General features: G+C 41.1%; 1 protein-coding gene and 1 non-coding gene across 3 annotated transcripts in view; both read right to left on the bottom strand.

The window, feature by feature from the left end:
* RMDN1 (regulator of microtubule dynamics 1) overlaps positions 1-10,858 on the bottom strand; it is a 38,456-nt gene extending 27,598 nt beyond the window's left edge. For both annotated transcript variants that reach the window (XR_012784496.1, XM_075549520.1), the window contains exons 1-2: positions 10,641-10,858; positions 3,210-3,327 (exon numbers count right to left, since the gene is read on the bottom strand). Coding sequence is in view for 1 of the 2 variants with exons in the window: in XM_075549520.1 (XP_075405635.1) it covers positions 3,210-3,327; positions 10,641-10,769 (247 nt within the window). In the remaining variant the exon portion in view is untranslated. The remainder of the gene's footprint in view (positions 1-3,209; positions 3,328-10,640) is intronic.
* Positions 4,442-4,607, bottom strand: LOC142449368 (U1 spliceosomal RNA). The gene has a single exon (XR_012784563.1). It is a non-coding gene; the product is annotated as a U1 spliceosomal RNA (small nuclear RNA).
* Positions 10,859-11,087: the final 229 nt, after the last annotated feature.

Here is an 11,087-nt window from a genome sequence, read left to right as displayed (position 1 = left end):
AAGGTTGAGAACCACTGACCTAGAAGGCAAGATTTAAGATTCTCAAGAACCTAGATAGAAATAAGAATATGAACCTATCGGAATCAGTGATTTATTGAAATAAAAGTAAAGTTAAAAATTAGGAAATTTATTCTGGTAGTAAATATGATACATACAGTTACAAAATCACTTCCTATGAGAATTATGGTACAAATACTTTCCATACCTGTTATGCATCGCTTTTTATAAGAAAATGATGTAGCATATATCTGCGGTACTGGAAGTTATTAATTTGCACATATTGAGACACACTATTTTACCAGATTAACTGTAGGACCTAATTTACACACACTGAGCATCTGAAATGAAACTTTTGATGACTAAGGCGTATTCAAGCTTGTCTTCTATGGAGTGGTATACTACTGGGTTCTAGTTACAAGCTAGTGTCCCAATGTGTCAGCTTCTGCACTATCTTCATGCACTTTAATCAAGAGCCTGGGTGGGGCTGTTGGGTTAAGAGTTGTAGTGCTCACCTCAGGTGGTTCAAAGCCACCAGTCGCTCTACAGAACTACCAGGCTGCCTGCTTTGGCAAAGATCTACTCAGAAACCCTGTACAGGGTAGATACTACGGGACACAGCTGGATAGCAATGGCGCCGCATATTTTAATAATCATAGAGCACTTCAGGTTAAACTTAAAAAAAATTAATATCTAGACCAGCAAAAACCATGTGACACTTATGACATGAAGTAATTTTATTAATTTAAAGCAAACATGTGAATATATTAGCATAAGAAAAATTCAGTGAAAATAATGAAGAAATCCTAAATTTAATGTATATAAAGATTTTCTTTCCCATAATCCTACTTCAGTCTGATTAGGAGCTATGAAGTTTAATAACATTCAATATGGTTGGTTAATTTACTAAAACTTGTTTTCATTCAATTCTATTTTCTAATTTTATCAGTGGCTGACTTTCAAAGTTCGGATTTTAATAACCCAAAGATTATTAAAAGAAAAAGCAGTGTCTTAGACTTCAGAGTCAATATTTGTGGTAGCCCGGATAACAGCTCCCTCCTGAAGTGTCCAGATCAGCCCTGAAGCCTGTGGATGTGCCCCGTTACATGGCCAAGGGGAGAGAGCGGGGAGACTCGCCTCACTCTAAAATCGGGAGACTGTCCTGGCTGGTCCAGGTGGATCCAATGGAGTCACATTTAAAAGTGGAAGGAGTCAGGGAAGAGGTGGCAATACAAGCCAGTGAGAGATGTATCATTGGCTCTGAAGATGGAGAAAGGGGCTTTCAGTCAAAGAATGGTAAAGTATAAAAAGTCAGCAAAGCTGGAAAAAGCAAGAAAACAAACAATTCCCTATGCACTGCCATGAAGTCCACTTCAATTCATAGTCATCTGCAGAACAGAGCAGAACTGCCCCCTAGGGTTTCCAAGATAGGAATCCTTACGGGAGTGGACACCCTCAGCGTTTTCTCTCAGAGTGGTTAGTTACCCCAAAATACAGCCTGTTAACACCATCAGGCTCTGTAAACTTTCTATTAGAGTTCCTGTCAAGAGGGCTTGGGGGCACCACTTTGTGGTAAACATAAACATGATCTAAAAATCAGTGCCAAATCCTACCCAATTGAATGTATAAAATATGTAAGGGCCTTCAACTTAATCTACTTTTGTAGATGTACCCCTTTAGAATATGGTTTAATTCTACTAAATGTTGGAGAGAAGTCTTTTATTTTAGCTTCACTGAGTTTTCAGTTTTGATGGATAAAATTATTTGAAAACTAGTTGCTATAAAAATATGGCTCACAGCATAAAAAATGGGAGATGTGGTATAAGATAAAAATAAAACTCTTCACAGATGAATAAAATTATAAAACATTTGGATTATTTTCCAAATTAAAAAGCCTGGGTTCTATAGTCTGTCAATAATTAATAATGGCCTTTCTAAGGGTTGTGGCATATAAAAATCAAATCTACTGCCAAAGTCACTTCCAACTCACAGAGACCTTCTGTGGGTCTTCCAAGACAGCAAATCATTACAGCCTCATCTTTCTCTCACACAGCAGCTAGTGAGTTCGAACACCTGACCTTGTGGCTAGTAGCCCAATGCTAAACCAAATGTTTCATATATTTTAAGAATTTTTGCTTAAATAAATAAAGCTATGGAAAGTCAAATCAGGCTAAGAAAATATTCATAATCTGTTTTTGTATTTAATTCTTTAAGTGCTCATAAGCTGCATAAAAATACAAAAACAATGCTAAAATGTAAATCCATTTTCATCAAAATTCTGGACCAAAACCAATAAACTAAGTTTTCAGAGTAAGTAAAACCATGGGTATAAAAATGCTATATATATATATATATATATATATATATATATATATATATATATATATATATATATATATATATATATATATATATATGTATATATATAATAGAAGTGTCTGAATGGCATAGTATTTATTTATGCCATTCAGATAATTCTGAAAAAATAGACTATGATCATTAAGGCTAAAAAGGATTTGGGCTTTGCCCTTCAAAATGTCCTATTAGGTTCTTTAGGACGATAAGAAATCTCTGCAATCAGTTCTGTGACCGGTGCTACGACACTCAAACTACGCATGATGGACACAAAGGAATAGAGAGATATATACTCCTGTTTTTACTCTGAAACTGTGGTTTTGGAAAGTCTGTAATTTTAACATGAAGAATATAACACCTTGATATATAAGGGAAATAACAGAGCAATTCTGCCCCCATGAAGCAAGGGTCAGCATACTTTTATCATAAAGGTTCAAAAACGATGTATTTTAGGCTCTAAAGGCCATAGATGGTGTCTGCTATTTTTACTCCCACAACCCTTCGGCCTTTTAAAAATGTAAAATACATTCTTAGCTCAAGAAGCTTATAAAATATATCACAGAAGGAGCTTGAGTTTCTGGAAGAAATTGTATACAGATGGAACTACAAATCTCACAATGGCAGAATAGCAGAAAATAATCTAGCCCATGACAATATTAGTTTCACTATCTATTTTTATATATGAGAGGGCTTCAAAGAGTTTGTGGGAAAGTAGAATGAATAAGTAATGAAAAATTTCCACAAACTTTCTGAAGTCCTTTGTATTCTCAGAAAAAACATAGCCCCATTCCTTTCCACCTGGGCAGGGTGGGGGTGGGGAGAGGACAAAAAAAAAAGATGTTTCTAGTTTAGCTTACCTTTGACTGCAGCATGAACCACGGCAGCCTGAGAAATGACCTGGTAGGTTTCAAAACCCAAATAAGACAGAGCTGAAAACAAAAGGCCTCGTTTGACAGTTCCTTGGTTTCCAATCACCTGAGGAAACAATAATGGTCAATTATCAGAGACAATGTACAAGAGTTGATACCCCAAGGGGGGAAAAAAATCTTATCAATTCTCACCCACCCCCACTACTGGAAACGCAAAAATTCATCACATTCTTCAGTAAAAATATTTCACATAAGTATTTTATAAAAGAGGGCATACCATCAGGAGGCTTCAAAAAGTTCATGGAAAATAAATGAAAAGAAAACGGAATTTTCCCACGAACGTTGAGAAGTCCCCTCACGCAACCTTATTGAGAAAGCATTCTACCTATGCTCCCCCACACGGGGGACCAGCTGGAAAGTTCATGTCATGCTGATAAAATAAAGACTGGCTGCATTTCATTTGGTTCAGCAGGGCATTATCCATGCCATGAAATCAAATGAGGATATACCATCTGTGTTAGTCTGGGTAAACTACAGAAACAAGTCCACACAAACTCATATGTCTATAAGAGAGTTTTATATAAAGGGTAAGTGTACATTAAGAAAGCATCCCAACCCACTCCAGTCCAAGTCCATATGTCCGACACCAATCCACAAAGTCCTCCTCCGTCTCACAAAACAGATGGCAATGATGCCGACTGCAGGAGGAAAGCCGAGTCAGTGAGCGTGTAGGCATCTCAGTGCTGGCAGGGGCTTGCACGCAGCTGCTGCAGCACCCAGGGCTCCATCTGGGTAGGTCCATGTGGCTTCTCCTCAGGGATGTCTTGTAGGAAGTGAGCCTTGCCGGCTGAAGCAGGGAACTGGCTAAGGCAGCTGCACCCTGGTCCAACCATCAAAAAGCAAGAGACCCAAGAACTAGGAGGGCAAGATTCACAGAGCCATTTATTGCTCCACCCTTCAATTAACCACACATGTGTTTATCAGCCAGGTTGACACACACAATAACCTTAACTATCTCACCAACACATAATAGCAATCAACCTTAGAACAAGACAATTTAAGAATATCAAATATTGTATTTAAAATGCACATGGTTTTATGTAAGAATATCTTCCAAACGGATCCACAAAACCCATGGTTTTTTAAATAAATAATGATTAAAAAGCATGCCAAAAGCAATTTACAAATTAATAGTTTTTTCTTTCTTTTTTCTTTCAATGGAGGGGAAAGCGCAAATGCAGTCCCGCACTGCCATAAATTGTGCAATTGAGTTTCCCACATTGGGGAAATCACAGAGGTCGGCCAACACAGCCAGAGTGCAATGGGTGAGCCTCACCCTGAGAAAACCACCTTTGTGACCTGGTGTCTCTCCTGCCAGCTAAGTATTTGGAAATGAATTTTAAATGATATGCAGACCCACTCCTTTCTCTACGAGTTTTTCTTTCATTTGGTGCCCTTTTCCCCTTTCCATTGATTCATCCTCATCAGCCTACAATCGAGCTATCTTTGCAAGCTGTTATTTCTCCCTTCTGAACACAAAACCTTCCTCTTGACTTCACCCCGATTTCCCAGCCCACCACTTTTAGGCAAACTCTTCAAAAAAGTGTCTCCACTTGCTTTCTCATTCTCTTTTGAACACAAACAAATCCCACTTTCATGCCCATACGCCCAGAGCGGTATTCTGCTATGGTCACCAAGGATGGTAGTAGTTCTTACTTTCAACCATGAATTCTCGCCTCATTAACATGATGGCTAATTGCTTTTTATTTTCCTTTCAAATCATGAATGGTGTTTTGGGGTTTTTTTTTCAAACATTGTTGGTGTATAACTGACAATAAACTGCATTATGTCTGTCAGTTTCAGTATACGTATACGACATACCCATCAACTCTACATGTTCACTCAGACCCTTTTTACAGCATTTCCTCCCTACCCCATCCTGCCCTCAACACTGATCTACTTCTGATTGCTATTATTCATCCTTGAAACATTCTTCTCTTGCCTTTTACAGTACTAAACTCTTGAACTTTCCACTACCTCAATGACTGCAAAGGAGCCCTAGTAGTGCGGCTAATCCCAAGGTCAATGGTTCAAACCCACCAGCCGTTCCTCAGGAGAAAGATGAGGCTATCTGCTCTCTGAATAACTGTCTGTCTCAGAAACCCTAGGGTCTCTGTGTCCTGTAGGGTTGCTATGTGCCAGAATTGACTTGAGAGCATTGGGTTTTGATTGGTTAAATGAATGATTGTTCTCAAGTCACCTTTGCGGGTTCCTCAGTTCTAATATGCCAATGCTTAAGTGTTTCCTGGACTTAGCCCCACTACCTCTTCTTTACCTGTATCACTTTGGTGATTTCATTTGGTCTGTTAGCTTTAAATATCATCTATGTGACAAAAGCACTCAAAGGTAATCTTCAGCCAGTGCCTCTGAACTTCAGACTCCCACATCACACTGCTTACCTCTCACCAGTCTCTACATGACGTCTAAGAGGTAGTCAAGTCCAACAGCCAACCAGCTGCTGTTTGCCCAAAGCTCAAACCTGTCATAGTAAACAGCAACTTTATTCTTCTAGCTGTCCAAGTTATTACAAATAACAAGAACTGGCATAATTCTCAAGTCCGCTGCTTTCTCTCAAAACCCACATTCTGATTCAAAATATAATCAGCACCCAAACAGTTTCACCACCTCCACTGTTGCCACCACGCTGGTTCAAGCCATCATCCCCACTCCTCTGAACTATGGCAATACATGTTAGCTTCAACAAGTCTGTGGGAAAATGGAATAAAGGGATAATGGGGGTTTTCCACGAAAACGTCAAAGGCAATTGAAGCCTAGTAACTGGTCTTGTTTCTAGTCTGACCCTCAGGTTTATTCTGAACATGCTAGCTACAGGAATCTCATTCAAATGAGCTGTCACCATACTTATATGCCCAAAACCTTCTACTGCAGCAGTTCTCAGCCTGTAGGTCGGGAACCCTTTGGGGGTGGAACGACCCTTTCACAGGGCCACCCGATTCATAACAGTAGCAAAATTATAGTTATCGAGTAGTTGAAAATAATTTTATGGTTGGGGGGGGGTCACCACAACTTGAGGAACATGTATTAAAGGGTTGGAGCATTAGGAAGGTTGAGAATCACTGCTCTATTGGCTTCCTAAATTATTCAGGTTAAAAGCCTCAAATTGTCCACTAGGCCCTACACCTACAAGTCTTTCTGGGTCCTTTGTCTCTGATCTCCGTTCCCACCTTGATCTCTGCACAAGCCTCTGTACTGTTAGAGTCACTTCACTTGCTGCTTCCTTCTACCACGTTCATGCTCTTCCCCCACGTCTCCATGGCTTGCTCCATCACCACCTTCAAAGCTTTGCTCAATCATGCCTTTCGCAATGAAGACTTCCCTAACACTGTGTTTAAATTTTTAACTATTGTTTCTAACACTATCTGACATACTGTTTTGTTGATTTAACGAGTCTCTTCTAACTAAAATGCATTCTCCATTACAGTCACACCTTGTGCAGAGTAAGTATTTGCTGTTATAGGACTGGAAGATAGAGGTTATAGAGATTTTAATATTGACTTCAGTACTACCTATCTTAGGTGCTTTTATGCGCTGTTCACCTATAAAGCTGAGATATGAACCCGACTTTCCTCAAGTTGGGTGAGCCCTGGTGGCATAGGGGTTACACACTGGGCTGCGATCTGAAAGGTAAGCAGTCTGAAACCACCAGCAGCTGTTCTGAGGAAGAAAGATGGGGCTTCCTACTCCCATAAGCAGTCTCGGGAACGCACAGGGGTAAGTTCTACCTGCTCCATAGGGTCACTATGAGTTGGCAGCACCCAATGGTAGGGATTAGTTTTTGTTTAGTTTTCTCTAAGAGTTGAAGAGAAGTTCAAAGAACACACTTATAAGTGTTGTGTAACTATAGGCATTAATTCATGCCTGCGAGTTCAGAGTACTGAAATTTAAATATATGAATCTCAACCATCCAAAATGTTACCACTAATGCATATTAGTGCCACTGTGCTTTCCAGCTGCTATCTACTATCAAATAGGATAAGAAGTCACACAGTCCATCGTTTGAACCCACCAGTCAACTCCATCTGTTACAGATGTACAGCCTCAGCAACCCACAGGGGCAGCTTCGTGTTTCCTACTGGGCCACTATGAGTCAAAATCGACTTGATGGCACAGAGTTTTTGAATTTATCAAATAGGCTTGAGAAATGGCATATTCTTTACATACAGGCCTGATGAAGCATACCTACCCCAACTATTTAATTTATATCCTTTTATTTAAGAACTTATCACTTATTTTATAAACTATTTAATGTATGCTTGAGTTCTTATCTTTTGAACATTCATATAATATTGAAAAGAAACCTCGTAATATTTATCAAGTAGAGGGGAGGGAGGGGAAAAGATGAGGAGCTGATACCCAGGGCTCAAGTAGAAAGCAAATGTTTTGAGAATGATGATGGCAACAAAATGTGCAAATGTGCTGGACACAATGGATGTATGTATGGATTGTGATGAGAGTTGTATGAGTATATATATATATATATATATTTATCAAGTATACAGGAAGAGAGTGAAGATTCCATTTTTACTATTTTTAATAAATACTGTGGTAAATGAGGGACTGGATAATTTAGCTGTATTACATTCTCACCACAACATAAAAAGATTTCCTATTACCAAAGTTTATACCACTTTGCACTAACAATTTTACATAGGATTCATATAACTGGTTAACCAAATATGTCCACACCAGAGAATATTACTGAGCAATAAAAATTAACATGCATGAATTTAAAAACCATTTACACTATGTGGCAAATGTTTCATACATTTTTTACCACGTTGAAAACGTTTAAAGGTTAACGTTATAATATTAGGTGGAGGGGAAACTGTAATGAATGAAAAAGCCCAATATAAGAGTACAGTTAGTGCATGATTCTACTTGTAGAATCTCTAAGAAGACAAATTGAATCTACAGCAACAGAAGGTAAACCACTGGCTTTTTGTGGAAGCGGGGACTGATGAGGTAGGGCACAAAGGAAATTTTAAAGTGATGAAAACATCTGAATCTTGATGAGTGGCGGTTCAAATCTGTCAAAGTTCCTCAAAACCTATACATAAAATCAGTACATTTTATTTGTGTGATACCTCAGTAAAGTTTACTTTTTTAAAAACAACTTAAAAGCTTTAATGAGATCCGATTTAGTACCTAGCAAGAGTGAATAAATGTTCTAGAGAACATATGGCTTATTTGGTTTCTTGAACATGAATATTCAAGCTACTGAACATAACTAGATTAAAAACAATAGCAAATTAGTAAAACTCGATTTACCACCCCTAATTTTTTAGTTTATTAAGTAGAAAAGATGAAGTGGGACAATGGGTATGGGTGCATGTGTGTGTGGTGGTGCCTATAGAAAAGAACTAGAAAACTTAGCTCCCTATTATTCTGCAGTTATACACAATACTAAAAAGGGTTGTGGGGAGTCTTGGTGGTATAGTGGTCCCCATTGGACTGGTGAATGTAAGGTCAACAGTTCAAGGTCACCAGCTACTGTGTGGGAGAAAGATGAGGCTTTCTACTCCTGTAAATAGTTAGTCTTAGAAACCAACGGAGCAGTTCTACCCCGTCCTATAGAGTCACTGTAAGTGGGCACGGACAATGGCAAGGAGTGAGAAAGGGTTGTAGCACAATAGTTACAGCTTGAGGAATCTGCACTTTAGAATGCTCAGTGCAGAAAAATAAAATCTCCCCATCAATTCAGAGTCCCAGATCTTTGAATAATCCTGGATAATAAAATATTAACTCAGTGTATCAGTACCTTGCTGATGTAGGAAAAAGGTATGAATAAACTGAAAACTGGTACTAATACATAGTTCCAACTCCCTGAAATTTCAAATACCTAGAAGTAGGAAAGAATTTTTCTTATTGCCTTTGGCTTATGGTATAACTGTATTACTTACATATCTTTCTAGTCCTTCCTGATCTTGATTTGTTCCAGCCTTTTCTGTTTTGCTTCCCTAGTTTTCAGGTTCCCCGGTTAGGCTTTGGAGGTACTCTGCCTGCCAGAAAATCCAACATTTTTTTCTAGCTGTGTGACCTTGGGCCCGTTATTAATCTTACTTCAGTTTCCTCCTCTGAAAAACGGTTAAAACAACAGGGCTTTATTCAGGTTAGTTATCAGATTATGCTTGAAGAGTGACTGGCATATAATGACAATAACTTAACTATATTTAAATTGAGATCCCACTTAAAAAGATGTTAAACTCAGCAATGTTATCATCTAGAAACTTGACCCGAACTACTTTGATAAATCATATGATTCCCATCCCTCTACCAGCATTACCTAACAAAGGAGTCACACCTTAGGGCCTAGGCTCCTGCTCCAAGAATGTGGGGTTTAAATACTTAAAGATTTAGTTCAAGTGAAATATACAATATCCACCACTGCCCACCAGCCCAGCATCATCCCCCTTTTCAGGGACAAACAAACAAGAGGCCCATGGCCAGTCAATAGTAGAAAACAGAACAGGGCTACAATTGAAGATCCAAACACCCTTCCTTAATAGTCTGCGGATAAAACCATTAACTCAGAAATACGTTTTTAAAACAAAAGCAAGCAAAAATCTCTGCTTCGTAGATGTAACTATTTTCAAAATCACATCGTAAACTTTCAGTGGTAGATAGGCTTTGCTCTTAAATTCAATTTTCCTTCTGCTGCCGGGAAGGCTTTCGTTCTGTTTTTCCACCCCCTCCTGTTCTTCGTACTGTCACATACAGGACGCTCAGTATGCAGTTGTGGGTTAGAACTGGGTCCTACTCTCCACGAGACCCAACACCGGATTTCAGAGAGGCCCGGGGTCTAGCTACACTATGGTGGTCAGAGTGGGCACCACCCACCAGCGTTCCCTCAATCCACACCCTGGAAGGGCGCCCGGCGGCCCGGTGGGTTCTGCGTTGGGCTGCAAACCTCAAGGTGCACGGTTCAAACTAGTTGCTCTGCCGAGAACGCAGCTTCCAGCTCCCGTAGAAGTGTACAGCCCGGAGGCCTCGGGAGCAGTTCTACCCTGCTTTCCGGGGTCGCTGAGTGCGACTGGGCGGGACTCGGTGGCAGTGAGTTGCTTGTGGTTGTGAAAGAGTTCTGGAGACATTATAGGGGGGAAAGTAAATAACCCACACTCACTGCCACCCACTCATGTCGACCCTGGTACAACGGCCACTGTGAGCGTCCGAGACTGTAACTGCTGGGGAGAGCAGAAAGCAGTCCTTCCCCCGCGGGGAGGCTACATTTCGAATGGCCGGCCTTGCTGATCGCAGCCCCAAGTAGGACCGCTCCGTCCAGGAAGGCGCGCCAATGTCAAGGCGCCGGGGCGCGGGAGCGGGGTCGGGACGGCAAGGTACCTGGGAGGCGCGGCGTCGCCCGAGGCCGCCCAGGCCGCGGCTGCCCGGGGCGCCAACCGGGAGCCGACGCCCCCAGACAGAGCCACGTCCCAAAGGGAGGAAGCGCCCCAGTCGCGCCACCCGTTCCATGACCCACGCTCACGAGCCCGTCACTCCCGGGGCGTCTACCGAGCCGAGCAAAGTGAAAGGCGCCCGCACACTTCCGCACGGCGCCACTTCCGGTCCACGGCTTCCGGTCCAAGGGGCGAGAGGACCGGTCACACCCCCTCGAGGGGCGGGGCGCTGCGGACCTTATGCGCCTGCGCCAACACGACTGCCTGGGCTAGCCCTGGAAGTTGGAGTTCACCCCTCCGAGGACCTTTCATGGGAACTTTTCGGGGGACAGCAGCAAAGTTAATTTCTAAATATTCACATGTAAGCACTTACATATTCTGGCGTTGCCTACAG

The sequence above is a fragment of the Tenrec ecaudatus genome, chromosome 5 (assembly GCF_050624435.1).
Source record: "Tenrec ecaudatus isolate mTenEca1 chromosome 5, mTenEca1.hap1, whole genome shotgun sequence".
NCBI classification, from domain to species: domain Eukaryota; kingdom Metazoa; phylum Chordata; class Mammalia; order Afrosoricida; family Tenrecidae; genus Tenrec; species Tenrec ecaudatus.
This window is presented reverse-complemented; position numbering and strand designations above follow the sequence as displayed.